The following is a 15,146-nucleotide window of genomic DNA, read 5'->3' on the forward strand; positions in this document are numbered from 1 at the left end:
TCAGCAGGAGTCAGGGACTGCTACCTCTGTCACTCCTTGTCCCAGGACAGGTCTTTTGGAGCAAGTGACACCAGCAGCAAGAGAGGATGCTCACAGAGACAGTTAGGCATTGTGGTCTGTATGGATTACTTTGTGGCTTGAAATGCTGAAAGATAAAGCGACTCCCTCATTTATTTGCATTCCTGCTGTCTTTCATGTTGTGTTTTCCTTATATACCATGCACATCTTCTCTTTGCAGTTCACGGTGCAGCTCCTTCTTTATGCTGCTGATATCCAGGTGTTAACAGGGCTGTTTGTGGCTGGATCATTTCTTCAGTGGTTTTCCCCAGGAATAATCAATGCACACTTTAAACATGTTCAGTGTGACTGTCACACAAACACTGTGCTCCTTTTGTTTCATGTACATCTCAGATTTATTGAGGGTTACACCAGACACATAATTTAGAATCCTGGAATGGTTTGGGTCGGAAGGACCCTTAAAGGTCATCTCATTCCAGCCCCTGCCATGGACAGGGACAACTTCCACTATCCCAGGTTGCTCTGAGTCCTGCCCAGCCTGGCCTTGAACACTTCCAGGGATGGAATCCACAACTTCTCTGGGCAGCCTGTGCCAGGGCCTCACCATCCTAACAGGGAAGAATCTCTTCCAAAATTTCCTCTCTTCCAGTTTGAACTCATTACTCCTTCTCATGTGGACTACAGCTCCCAGTGAAAGAGGATATGTACTTAGAAGAGATGTACTTAGAGGATACCCAAAGTCCTCGATGTTCCCTTTAAACAAGAGAGAACCAGAAGCATTCTGACGATGTCGTTGCAGGCTCCCACTCCACCGTGTACAAGGACCCCATGATTCTTGTGGGCCCGGAGAACCTGACGCTGACCGTGCACCAGACAGCAGTGCTGGAGTGCATCGCCACCGGCAACCCCCGGCCCATCGTCTCCTGGAGCCGCCTCGGTAAGCCCTGGGGGTCACTGGGACTTCCTCCTCCTCCTCCTCTCCATAGTCATCATGTAGGAAATAGGTAGGTGCCACTGACTGTTTTATACAACAACTGATTCACCCTCTCCCTTCCCACAGAAGGTAATTGTAAGCTTGAAGTGCTTTTTATCCTCATGTCTACACTTTGTTTTTTCTCTCTGCCAAGATTCTGTTTTCAGCTGTTAGAGAAGTGGGTTGGTTAAACCTGTAGATGTTTCATGAAAGGTGATAATTTTATCTTTTCTCAAGTGACAGCATCTTCTGCTGCTGCATCAAAAACATCACCACTGTTGGCCTAGAGAAGCAAAATCATACACAAACACATCTTTCACATAAAAACAGACTTGAAAGAAATTTGCTGTCTGTTCAGGGAGTTTTAAAACTATTTTAAGGGGGAGAGAGTGTTTAAAATGTGTCTGAAGCCCTGAAAAAACAAATGCTTGCTGCTGGGGTCCGTGATACGTTTTTAAATCAGCATGGAAACCAGAGACAGTGTCTGATGGCATCATGCAAGCAAGGAGAAGCAAAGGGCTGTGTTTCTTTAAGGTTTATTTTAGGTTCTAACTTTGTGATGATAGCTTACAAACTGTTTTGCTCAGAGCAACACTTCCATTGCCCTACAGAAACCTGTGCTGAGTGAAGAGCTGATGAATTTTGTTTTATCTCCCAGAGCTTGTAACTCTGCCTGTGTGCACAGTGGGGTTGGGTTCAGCTGGGATTTCCGGAGATCTTGTGGTCCTCGAGGTCACATCAGTTTTGGGATGCACATCTCCTGGTGTCTCCCAGGGTGGCTATGAAGCACAAACAGGGATAATTCTGTGTCATGCTGCTGTGCTGGATGTGGGACTCCACCCCATGGCTCTGCAAGGGTCAGGGTCAGCTCATGGGCAGGGTGACTTCCCACTCCAGAGCTGCCTGCCAGGGAGTAAGGACTTTCATCCAATATCAGTTGCACACTTTTTGCATGTTTTCCCTCCTTGCATCCTCTAGTGGCTTGTAAAATAAGCCTTTGTATGCCACTAACTGGTATTTTCGCCTCCAGAGCCATAACCATCAGATTGATGCTGTTTTAAAAATTCCCCAGATACTCTGTATCACTGGTTTGGTTCTCTTGGACACAAGACAGCTCTATGTTAGTGCTCAACTATAATAAACTACTTTATAATTGCCTTAATTATAAGTGCTTATTACCTTCTTCAAAACACTTGTCTCTATAGAGCAGTGCAATAATGAAGATGTAATAGCACTGTACAGTGTTTGTCTGGATGGTCTGAGCTCAGCATTGCCTTCCACCAAAAATAAATACCCTCCCCACACTATTTCACAGCACAGTGGCAGAATCAGAGCTACTGAATGGGAAACAGATCTTGTTATTTTCCCTTCCCTTCAGCAGGAATGTTTCCTGTCCAAAGCATCACAAGGTCTCGTTTAAGATGACAGTGATCCTGACAGCGACGTGGTGCACGCGCTCTCTGATGACTTGGAGGGTTTGTCATCTCTTTGTAGCCATTTCGGAAGCACTTTCATGTTTCCTTGTCTGTGTGATCACGGGGAAGGAGAGGGGTTTGTGCTGGACAGGGAGGTCCTCAGACTGTCTGTCATCTCTGGCTTCCTCCATGTGAAGGTCTTCTTCCTAAACTTCCTCCTACAGATAACTCACTCAGCTTAGGAAAAAAATCTCTTTAATCCATTTGCAGAAATAAAAAAATCCACAACCACAAAGTCTTAGAGAGATACAGCTGATTTAGCAATAGGATTGGCTTAATTTAAGCAAAAAAGTCAATTCTGTGTGAGCCTCTTTCTTGCCTTCTAGAAGTAAGGAAGAGCTGTGGGATTGCTGTTGTGCTGGGACTTTGCACAGGGCACATTGCCTTTTTGGAAACTCTGAGCCCCTTTGCTCACAGTTTTGACATTGTGGCATTTCTTCTGTCAAAAAGGAGCAAAAGAACAATTTTGCTTTCACAGCTTTCTAGTACAGGGGAAAGCAAGCCATAAACACCATTTGCACTTCTTGCTTTGGCTTTGCTAAAACCTGGCTGGTTTTCAGTGGGAAAAGCAACTAGCTATATTTTGCTTGAAAGAAATCATTCAAATTCTGGGCCAGTTTTTGAGTGTCACACAATCAATTTTGAATTTAATTTCTTTGGGAATATGTTGTAGCCCCTGACCACAAACAGAATTCCTGTGTCTCGCTGTGCATGAAATGTCAACATTCATTAGAGAGCAGGCTCTGAGAGAGATGTAAAATCATTAAGGGTTTGTTCAGGGAAGATAGGGCTGTTCCTTTCAGAGCCACGCACTTCAGGCTTGGACCTGTATGTGTGCACAAATGAATATCCTGGGCACTCACTGCAAAGCCTTTTGAATGAACGACGATTTTAATGTATCCTTACCCTTTAACTGACAGGCCACTGAGCTGGCCTCCATAAAAGGTACCAAAGCAGAATAATAAACTATTTAGAGAGATACAGAAAAGTGAGGCGAGAAAGAAAGGACAGTGATTATCTGATAGCGTTATACAGAAGTTGTCAGAAAGGGCCGCACAATGGGAAGGAAATTACTAAAGAGGGAGCCATTCAAGAAGTAAACTATACAACAATTGTAGGAGCCAATTAATTGGTAACTTATTGGACACAGAAGCTTGCAATAGACGGCTGACTGGTTGACAGGAGCACCGTTCCTGTAAGTGTTTAGAAATAATAGAGTAAATTTCACCACTTCACATACTGAATAGTCAACTGTTGCAATGTACTCTAAATATGCTAATCCACAGTGCCCAGTGTCCTCAGGAGCAGGAGACCCATGTGTCTAAAAAGTGGAAGGCTACTATGACACAATACAAAGAATTCACAAAAGACCTAAATGATCAACATTAGAAAGTTGTTACTTTCTTTCTACTTGCTACTTACAAAAGAAAGGCGTTCGTGTTGTTGCATATTCATATTGCCTGGCACGTTTTAAGGGGCTCTGTAATTGGTGCTGGTGTGCCAATCACTCGGTTAGCAGGCGGAGAATGGGCTCCAGAAAGCATCAGATACACCTTGGAAAAATAAATCATGTGGCTCCCAAACTACAGGCATCCTTCATCCAGACTTCACCCCCATGGAGAATCTGGAAGTACCTAAAGGGGCCTAAGGAAGGCTGGAGGGGGACTTTCTGCAAGGGTGTGCAGTGATAGGACAAGGTGGGAATGGCTTTAAGCTGAAAGAGGGTAGATTTAGGTTGGGTGTTAGGAAGAAATTCTTCCCTGTGAGGGTGGGGATGCCCAGGTGCAGGTTCCCCAGAGAAGCTGTGACTGCCCCATCTCTGGAAGTGTCCAAGGCCAGGTTGGCTGGGGCTTGTAGCAACCTGGGACAGTGGAAATTGTCTCTGTCCATGGATGGGGGATTGGAATGAGATGATCTTTATGGTCCCTTCCAATGCATCCTATGATGCAGTGAAGTCTCTACTTGTCTATAGCCAGAGCATCTTTTGGGAGCTTCTCCCATTGGGATAATGGTTTCCCTTATTAATTAGAGGTCACTCTGCTCTTCACAAGAGCTGAACCTCCCCCTTTTGTCCTCATCAACTGAGGGATCGAAAAAGAAAATCTGTCAGGCATTTCCCTCCAGACTGGCTCTTTTTCAGCCCTCAAATTTTCTGCTTTTGACTTCTTTAAAAGTAGAAGGCCATGTTAAATGAGCAGTGGTTTCAAGCCTGCCTGGGTCCTGACAGCTTTGGGAACTGAGCAAGTGTTGGCTTTTGCAGTCTCCTCCATGAAGAGATGACTTTGTGGTGGCAGGTGATGCCAGGAAGGTGAATTTGAAGGGCTTGGATTGCCTGATGCAAACCATTCTTCAGGTCTCCCTGTAAAGAAAACAGGGTTAAAATAAATAGCAACCTTTGCAAAGCAGGTGTGAGTCCCTCAGCACAGCAGTTCTGCAAAGTGCTGAGCTTTCAGAATGCAAGGAATTTCTTGTGTAAACACTGTATTATTTATATGTGTTGTCAGTGTTGCTAAGTTGGACTAGATATTAGCTGAAGACCTTCTAGCTGACTGCTTTTCCGTGCTTTTGGAAAGGGAGGAGTTGAGTGAGAGGTGTCTGAGATGATGAGGCAGAGTGATCTTTGGTGGCTGTTAGAGGTGGCCACACTGACCCAAATGGCAGATCCACCAAAGCTTCTTTGTTCTCCAGGGAAATGAAAGATGTGTGGACAGGAGATGTTTCCTCAAACCACCAGACTTCTAATAGCTGGAGTTGGAGAGAAAACTGAGGGCATATTGATACTGATATTTGGACTAGGGGGGAGCACCTGCTGCAGGCTGAGTCTTTGCATACTAAAATGATGGAGCACATTATAAATAATACAGTAAAACTGCTGACATTCAAGTCACATTTCCGTGGTATTTCTCAAGGCAGTGATGTGATGAAGGATCCAGGTATGACCACTTTGCATCTTTCACGGGTCCCAACCCTCCCCCAAGAGAGAGATTTGATTTTTACACCTATTGTAAATACAGACTTCCAAAAGGTCTAATTTAAAAGATGAAATCAAGTTCAATTTGGATTTAATTCAGACCTCTTTACACTTCAGTTCAAATGCTGTTTGGAAGGAATGGTTCTTTGTTATTGCTCATTAAATGTAGGACAGGTCATGTTTTACTGTCCTTTTTATGACTGAGCCATTTACTGCAGCAGTGGCTTGGCCACCAGTGTGTTCCTTTAATGACATTGTTTTTCTCTCTCTAAAAGATCCAAGCATTTTTCTTTGCAATGCAAATAATTAAGAAGTCTGGCATTTCCTGTCTAATGAAGCAATGATACCTTTAAGCTTCAAAATTTCCTGAAAAACAATAATATGCAGAGCATGGCAGGAGATGGGTTTGGAAAGTGCCTTTGTAGCTCTCAGCCCATGTTTCCTAGCAGGATCCTGCCTGGAATCTGAAATGGGATATCTCACTCCTGTGGTTGTATTGGGTTTGCATGACAAGGTTTTGATTGTATGGGAGCTATAGGGATGGATTTAGTGAGGAGTTGCTGGGAGCTTCCTCATATCCAATGGAGCCAATTCCAGCCAGCTTCAAGATGGGCTCACCACTGCCCATGGCCAAGCCCATCAGCAGTGGTGATAGCACCTCTGAGATAACAAATTTAAGAAGGGAAAAAAGTTATTGCACAAGAGCAAATTGCAGCTGGAGAAAGGAGTGAGAACGTGAGAGGAACAGCTCTGCAGACCCCAAGGTCAGTGCAGAAGGAGGGCCAGGAGCTGCTCCCAGCACCAAAGCAGAGATTCCCCTGCAGGCTGGAGTGCAGCCCGTGGTGGGGCAGCTGTGCCTCTGCAGCCCATGGAGCTCCACAGGTAAGCAGAGTTCCATCTGCAGTCCATGGAGTTTTCCCAATCTGTTCCAGAACCTCTTGGTTATGAATGACCCAAATTCTCTAATATTTTTTATTATGCAAAGCATGATATTAAATCTAAAGCATGTGATTGCAGGGTGACTTTTACCTAGCCCTGCATGCTGTCTGTGTTGGAGTTGAAGCTCATGGCAAGATTGTGGCACACTTTGGAGCACAAGACCAGACTCTTCCATTGTAGTGGAGCACATGAGTATGGAAATCTCATGGGGAGGTCAGGTGGGGACATCACCAGGACTGGTTCTTGCTTCTCTGATTTCTGTAGGTTCTTTAAACTCTTCCATGAGCAAACCTGGGATAACTGAATTCCTGATTCCTGTCTGATGAAAGGGTGCTCCCTTTAACTGCTCCTCCAGTAAAACTCCCCTGCCTTTCCCCTCTGCTCAGACACCCTGACATGTGCTAGGCCTGATTTAGAGCTGCCTTTGTCAGACAGTGTCTTAAAACACAAATCAATGAAACAATAGAAAGCAATAGCCTGATACTAATGAAACACATTGTAATTAGAGCTGACTGGGAATTTTCCAGAGAAAACAGGATAAAAGTGAATTCCCTGATACTGAACTATTTCACATGCCTCATATCCAGCACTTGGGGTGGGGGCAGCCCTTTTCAGTTGCCCTTCCAAGCCAGAGTGAATGAAATCTAACCACCAGCTGAGAGACCAGCTCCTCAGCCCTGAGCTAGTGTGTGTTCAAGGGCTAAGGAATCAAAAATCCAGGGTTTTCTTATTTTCAGAAGCCACAAAAATCCATCAAAGGTTATCAGGTAAAGTGGTGTAACTTCTGGGTGAGGTAATCTACAGGTCATAAATTGCTGGTGGCTGGGAAAGTGCATGAGGGAAGCACTGGAGTAGGCTAGCTGGACTTCTTCCTGAAGTCTCTCTGTTGGAAATAGGCTATTGAGCTGAGTGGATCCCTGCTCATTGTAATGCAAGAAGCCAGGCAATGGCTCAGAGAAGCTGAGATGATTTAGCTTGGTTTAAGCACTCTATTGAACTGTGTTCTGGGTGCTTCATCTTAATCTGAACACACGGTTGAAAGCTTTCACTTTTCCTGTGGTGGTACTTTGGGTTTTTAAGCAGCAACAAAGAGTGATTTTGGGCAAACATGTAAATAAGGATCTGGTTTCTGCGGAAGGCAGTTCTAATAAGAGCATCAGCTAAATCCCCTTGACTTTACTTGGCAGATGGCAGTAGCAGAACATGGCACCACTCCATAAGTACTTAGATTGGATCTCACTGAGGGCTGTGCCTTGGAGAACCTTGCCCTCAGGTCCAGCATGTGACTCTTGTCCTTCTTCCCTTCTTTCAGACGGCCGCCCGATTGGCGTGGAGGGGATCCAGGTGCTGGGCACAGGAAACCTCATGATCTCGGACCTCACAGTGCAGCACTCCGGCATCTACGTGTGCGCCGCCAACAAACCCGGCACGCGGGTGCGCCGCACCGCGCAGGGCAGCCTCGTCGTGCAAGGTGAGCCCCTGGCACCCCGAGGGCTTGGGTTGGACAGGTGCTGACTTCACTTCTCTGGTGGTACCAGGCAAAGCACTTCTTTTCTAGACATGTGGTTTCCCAAGTGGGGGTGTGTCTGTGTCCCACGCAGGTGAGTCGCAACCAGGTGTGGTTCAGCTGAGGCATCAGCTGTATGGGCTACAGTGATTTCTCACCCCATCACAGGCATTTGTCTTAGCAGACTCTGGCTGTTACTTGTTACCATACTTGTGTATCTCAGCAGAAAGCCTGAAATAATCAAATTTGTCTCATGGACCTTAGTGATAGAAGGACATGGTCACTGTTCTCATACTGGACACCTCTGAATGATAGATATGACTCCTGCAGTGATATGCAGCAGTGGATACCACTCACAGAGTATTGCTTTCCAACTGAAATGGCACCAGTAAGTCTAAAACCATTTCCAAAAAGTCTGTGATCCTGTTTCATGTAGCAGTTGACACTATGTCTGAGCCAGTTGCCAGGACCTAGTGAAGCACCCTTTGGGGGCTGTGCCCATGGGATACAGGTTGCTCCTCTTCCTGCAGCAACTGTCCTGAAATGCTACTTGTAAAGGGCAGTTCAGCCCAAAGCAGAGATCAATACTAGGGAAAGCACACAAATCCCTTCCACATGCTCCTGCAACCAGTCTCCATGGTGAGGGGAGCCAGGCAAGCATTTGAGAAGGCAAACCCAGCTGGCAGCGTGCTCTGAATGGCAGCAATCCACCCCTGATTACAGGCACTCACCTCCTCTTCAAGCTAGTCCACTTAAAGCATCTCACGCTCTCATCAGTTCACTCATTAACTATTGACTGATGATATCCTGAATCTAAAATTACACACCTCCTGCCGGAGCTGCTAATTGAACCTTTCTGCTGCTGATGGGGAAAGTGCCCTGCTCCAGCCCCGACACTCACCCTGCTCCAGCCCTGATGTCACCCGACAGATCGCAGGAGTCGCAGGCGGTGATCCTGCCGGCCGTGGAGGAGCAAGGTAGGAAGGGTGTAGAAAGGGCTGCCCGTGCCTCCTGAGCCCCAGGTGCTGATCAGACAAGGAGACAAGGTGAAAACTCTCTGTTTCTATTGCTCTTGGATTTCTGGGTGAGCAGTGCAATAAGAGGACCTCCCAGCTGGCACAGCTGTGAATCCCCTTATTAAGAAACATCAACCCCAGCATTAAGAGCAACCTCTCTGTACTGATACAAACTCTTTAGAGCTGCTGCAGGACAGCTCTGCATGTAGGAGAGGTCTCATAAGCCCACATGCCAAGCTGATGTCCAGAAGGCAGGGAGGCAGACCCAAAACAAATTACTTGGAAAATCCATGAAGTTTTAAAAATTCAGCTATTGAATATGGTTAATTTGTCCTGTTAGCAACTGAATGAGAGGGTGAAAGGTAGCAGAACTTCTCATTGCTACAGCTAGCAGTTTTTAGTCTTTTTGGAGATTTGAACATCAGCTCTTGAACAACTGGTCTAGTGCTGAAGTTCAGCTGATGTACAGTTACTGTGAATTTTCTCCTGGCAAGCCAAGATGAGCATTTGTCCCTAAAATGTCACTCACAGGGCCATTGGAGCCATCTTTCTGTGGAAGCAGGATGCCCCTGCATTCAGCATCAGCAGAGAAGCTGGCAGTGTGGAAAAGTGTGGCCAGTGTGTCCTTGGAGTAACCCTTAGACAGGACCTGCAGTGTCCAGGACCCCAACCTGTTTTGCCCATCCTTAAAATGCTTCATGTTTTTTAGGGGAATGTTCCCCAAGCAGAGTAGGGGCAGACCCTGGCCAGGCAGCTGAGCTCATCCCAGGTTTGCTCACACTCCCTCTGGAAGCAGTTTTTCCTGCCTCTGCATCTCATTTTGCCTGAATTTTCCAGCTGAGAGGTACAAATGATTGCTGTTCAGGTTCATCTGGAAAGAAAACAGTGATAATGACTGACATGGGAGGCTGTGGGTTTTATCTTTGTCAAGATGTCAGCGATGCAAATTACATCCGTAAAGAGAAGAAAAGCAAAGAGCTGGCTATCAAAAGCCTGGTTGGAGAGGAAGTTAGCACAGGGCTAGGACAATACGGCATCCTCAAAGCACACCAGGCCAGGTACTTGCTGCCTTTATGCAGGGGCCCTTGAAGTGCCGGGAGGCACAAATTAACTTGCCCCAGTCTTTTGAAGGCAGGACGTTTTATAGGTGGGAAACTGGAGGAGAAAGGGCGATGTTTCCTGTTGTAAGGCAAGGAGTTAGCGGGAGGCTGGAACTGAGACCACGTCCTCTCTCCTGCTGCCAGCAGTGGTCCTTGTCCCATCCAGCAGCTGCGTGGGCAGAGGTGTCCCAACACAGGGCTCTGCTCTTCCTCCAGCAGTAATGTCCTTTCCATTGCAGGTTTTCCTTCAGATAATCTAACACCATCTTATTATCTTCCTGGGAATTCCTCCTCCCTCCAGAGGAGAAGGCGTCAATCCCCCACTCCTTCCCTCCCTGCCCTCCCTTGGCCATTTAGGCTCCTTTGATCTCTTTTGTAAGGTTCTCACACAAGAAAGTTTCCATTTTCCCTTCAGATCCCAGCGCAGCCATTTGAATATTGCTTTGTGCTGAGCTTCGAATGAAAGTCTCACGGGGGGAGTTGTCGAAGGGCCGAATGCGGCGCCGACTGAAACCGAGGGTGTGCGTGTGTGTGAGGCGAGGGAAGAGCAGGCTTCAGTGGCAAGGGAAAAAATATATCAAAGCACTTTCCCTCTGCCTCCTGTGCAATCTTTTGTGCTTTATTATGTGTTTGGTGTCATAACAAACTGATGGGCTGTGAATGGCCAGATGGTCACCAGTGTTCTCCACTCCACGCTTCATTTCCTCCTGAAAGCTATGCAGAAAAATGAGATCCCATCTCATAAATGAGGGCCCATCTTAAGGACATGGGTTTGAAGGCTCTGCTGACAATGCCTGCCTTGTTTGCCTTGCTTGCTGTTGGCAGGACTGGGCAGCACTCCTTGGTCCAGCAGATCCGGCCACCGCTGCGCTTCCTGATGTTTCTTCCATCGTTCTTGCTCGCTGGCATCACAAGCCTTGGCCGGGGCTGGAATTCAGAAGCAGATGTATTGCAGTTGCTGTGGTTTAGGCTTGGCTCTGTGGTACTTGATTTGTCCTTGAGTTTAGCCCTGAATTCATTCTGCAAATCAGCTTCAATATATGCTGTGTGAGTCAGTGTCCCCTTCTTGTCCACATTTTCCTTCTCAAGAAAAGCCACCATGCAGGGACAGATGGGCACTCAAATCTTGTCTGTCAGGATGCTGGAGTGAGCTGGGGTGTCTGATCCCTGAGGACCATTCTTCCAGGACCACACTTGTGGGTGCCATGGGAACATACCCTGCTGCTGTGGAGCTCCAGCCTGCACCTTGCTGGGACAAAAATCTCATGAGGGCTGAAAGGCAGGCTCCATGACAGTCCCCTTGAGTGTTCTCTGCCTGTTTTCCAGGGGACATGGGCACAGTTTCCATCTTTGGCCCTTCCAGTCCCATCACTGCTACTGTAAGTTGCTCAAGTAAACATCTGAGTATCCTCTATAGTGAAGAGAGAGAAGCCGAGTGAGCAGCAGTTGTCTTAAATCTCCTGTCACCATTTGCTGTGCTTGAGTGACTTCCTCATTGACCTGACTTCTCCTTTATATCCTTATTGTGGGTGCCAGTAGCCTAATTTATGAGGTTTTGTTGTTTCCATGTTATTCCTCCTTCTCTTCACCCCAGCCTCCCCTCTCCAACCCTGCCACTCTATCCACTTGAAAATTAACGACACTTCATACTGAGATGCAAGAGGCATGGATTGGTCTGGCACCAGAGCATTGGCTGTCAGTGCTCCCTTAACCTTAGGATCTTCTCAGTGATCCTTGGGACCTTCTGTGAGCCATCAGGTGCTGCCATAAGCATCACACCCCAACCTCACAGCAAGGACAGCAAAGCTCCCTGACACTGGTTGCTGGTCCCTGCTGACATGTCCCGAAAGAGATGGAGCCCACTGGGGTCTCCTGTTAGAAGCTGCTGTTGCAGTGCATCTCCATGCTATCACAGTTTGCTGAGCACAGTAAAAGCCATTGAATTACTTTGTTAACGATTCTGGGGGGATATTAAGTGTTATTGCTTTTTGATACCAATGTCATGCCTTTAAATATTCATTAAAACTGCATGATCCCCTCCCTCCCATTAAGTTCTGAATAACCAACGCTCTGGTTTCTTCATACTTCACAAGCCAGGGCTGGATCCTGCCCACTCCTTGCCATGTTTGAATCCTCTGCTCTTAACAGTGGTCTCTATTAGTATCTTTATTAAATCTTAATGGAGGACTGAGAAGCACTTGCTCCGGCTGCCTGCGATGGCTTTTGGCACGTAGTGTGGAAGGGGCAGAGGTGTTCAGGCCATGCGCCTCCATGCAGGGTGGGATGGGCCCTGGGATGGGCCCTGACAAGATGCTCTGCTAATTATGAGTGATGAGGAGGGTGAAGGGCTGGCAGTGGGCAGGGCTTGGCTGAAGACAAGGCTGGCAGCCAGCAGGGTTGGCTTCTGCTCCTTCCCCACTAACCCACGCAAACTCCTGGATCCTGTCAAAATCATTTGGAAGGGCAGGGGGAGGACCTGGGAGAGGAGAGGAGATTATTTTCTGCCCAGGAAAGGAGCCATTTCCCCTGATACCACACACCAGCAGTTGCCTGAGGGCACCTTCCTCAGGGCACTGGCTATGAACACAGGTTGGGTGCATCCTGGTCCAGGTAGCAGAGGGCCACCCACTCAATCCATGTCCTTTAAACTCCATCTGTTCCCAGACCATGTCCTCTGACTCCATGGGTTTCTGTTTTGACCTGGGCCGTTTTGGTACTACAACTTCACACTGTTGAAACCTCAACAGGACAGAGCAATGTCTGGGGAAAGCCAGGAAGAGCAGGAACAGTGGAAGGGCAATCTGTGTCTTGCAGTGAGGGATGTCATGGAACAGGGAACAGCTCGGCACAGCAGAGGTGGGATCCTGCTCCCCTGAGAGTTTAAACAAGTTAAGCAGGGGCTGGGGTTGTGTTTAGCAAGGCTGCAAAGAGGAGGGATGGCAGAGGGGAGCAGGGACCCGAGGAACCCGCGGGCCGTGGCACCGAGCAGTGTGACTGGCGCCGAGCCAGCGGCCGCAGCTGCACGTTCGTTACCCCGAGTCACACGCGACCCCGCTCCAATTACCGCCTCTTGACACGGGCTAATAAGGGAGGATAAGGAGAGCCGGCGGTTCCAGAAGGGCTATGCCGGATGCTTCTTTCCATATTTCAACTTTGTTTCTGCTGAACAAACGGTGGGTTTGAGACTTGATGAAGCGAGGGGGAGGCAGAGGCAAAGAGCCAAGAGGATCTTTAATGAAGCTGCAGTGAGGAGCTGGAAGGTGGCTGTGCCCTTCCTTGGCATCGTGGGTTTGCACCTGCGAGTGCTGCGGGTGCAGCTCGGGAGCCCAGATGAAAGCAGGGAGGTGCACAGCCACTTGCAAAATAATTGCTCCTGCAAAACTGCGCCAGCACAAAGCGGGGGGCGGGAGGCTGAGGAAAATCAAGTCTCTAATGCTCTCACTGTACACCACAAAGGGGCCATTCATGGCAGGGATGAGGGGTTTTCCCCCTGTTTATCTTTGCTTCCAACTTTTATTGAACCCATCCTGAGTTTTGTTTTAATCTTTAAGTGGAGCAAAAACACAGAAGGGAAGCAAAAGGGCAAGAGATTGATTGGCACATGGGGAAGTTTAGCAGGAGGTTCTGGAGGTACGTGTCCATTGGGTTGCTGGGATCAGGTTCATCAGTGGAGCCGAGCGCTGACAGCAGTGGCCTGACAATAAACTCTGCTGGCTGTACCAGTAACCTAAGTCAGACCTGCCATGCTCCACTTCCCTCTGATTATTAAAAATGAAGGAGGAGGCTCCTTCAAGGGGAGAGAGGCTATGTGATGAATTCCTCTGTCTTCCTGCTTGGAGGAATCTGCACAACTGGACTTTTACCCTCACACAAGCACCTGTCCCTGCAGTTTGGCCGTGTTACAGCTGTAGCCATGCTCTCCCCTTACTGGCACACAGCTGAGAAAGACCTTTATCCCCCTCAAAATGCTGCAGGAAATCCCAAGGGATGTTTTGGCCATGCTCAATTCTTGCATTCCCACCTGCAGCCTGGCCACTCCTCAGTATATTTTGCTAGACGAGTTTGCTCCCTTCTCCAATCCCTACATCTCTGCTTGTGGCACAGCCACCAACCCTTAGAAAATGCCAGTGAGTGGCTCTGAACGTGTCTCCCTCGATAATCTTTCTTTTGTCAAAAAAATTTAATGTCAGCCATCCGTTACGTGATGTTAGTCAGTAAATTTATTATGGGGCTGTGCCTCTTATCTGTTTGTCTTCATTGTGCCTGCTGCCCGTTCCACCTGATTTTAGGTTTCAGTAGCAACATGCAGTATATTTATCACTTTGCCCTTTGAAGCAGAACTGCTTGAATAATCTCACCTATTTGGCAGTGTCTGTCAGGCCCTGCTTTCTGTAGGCTGAAACGCTGGTTTATTCTGATAAATTATTTTAAATCTAATTTGAGCTGCTGGAAGGAAGAGATCACTTTCTGTTTAAAAATGTTACTGCCAAAGGTGAAAACATTTGGTGACAAGGTGATCAGCAGTTGCAGGCATGGTGTAGTCTTCTGCAAGGCTTGGCAGGACCCCAGAAGTCCCAAGCTGAAGATCTGGAGTAAAAAAGGTTCCCTAATCTTCTGCTGACAGGAAAAATTGGCAGTAAACCTGATATTTACTGTGGAGAGAACACCCTGCCAGATTGCTGTATGATATCCATACATTTCTTTCCATTTCAGCAGTTTGCTAATGCCATTCAGGTCCTTTGGACACAGCCAGGGTGTTGGTCGAGCTCTGCTGTTGAGGAAGCAGCACATCTGCCCAGCTGCAGCACTGGGGTTGCTTTCCATGGGAGACCAGGGAGAGGAGAAGGAGCTTAAACCTTGGTCCTGTTTGCCTGAACCCTGCAGGGCTCATCTCAGCTTTCATCACTTCTGATCTGGCCTTCGGGCAGCTCCTGTGAAGCCATGACTGCCAGGGTGGGCAACCAAAAGGCAGCTTTGCATTGTTTACAGACACACCACCCAAACCAGAGTGACCTGCTGCCTGTGCTGTGGGTTGAACAAGTATTCCATATTCCCGGGCAGACAGCGTTTATTGACAAGATGGTTTTTTGTACCAGGATAAAGTGGGATCGTCAGGACTTTTCTCACCCTCTTTCTCCTTCCTCCTC

The 15,146-nt window shown here is 47.6% G+C and overlaps 1 protein-coding gene across 1 annotated transcript in view; it reads left to right on the plus strand.

Moving 5' to 3' along the window:
• Window positions 1–15,146, plus strand: part of IGDCC3 (immunoglobulin superfamily DCC subclass member 3) — a 95,785-nt gene that overhangs the window by 63,645 nt on the left and 16,994 nt on the right. Inside the window, exons 5-6 of the mRNA XM_041469093.1 lie at window positions 818–955; window positions 7,689–7,847. Of these exons, the coding sequence (XP_041325027.1) occupies window positions 818–955; window positions 7,689–7,847 (297 nt within the window). The remainder of the gene's footprint in view (window positions 1–817; window positions 956–7,688; window positions 7,848–15,146) is intronic.

This window comes from Pyrgilauda ruficollis, unplaced genomic scaffold (genome assembly GCF_017590135.1).
Source record: "Pyrgilauda ruficollis isolate IOZ18807 unplaced genomic scaffold, ASM1759013v1 scaffold23, whole genome shotgun sequence".
Classification (NCBI taxonomy): domain Eukaryota; kingdom Metazoa; phylum Chordata; class Aves; order Passeriformes; family Passeridae; genus Pyrgilauda; species Pyrgilauda ruficollis.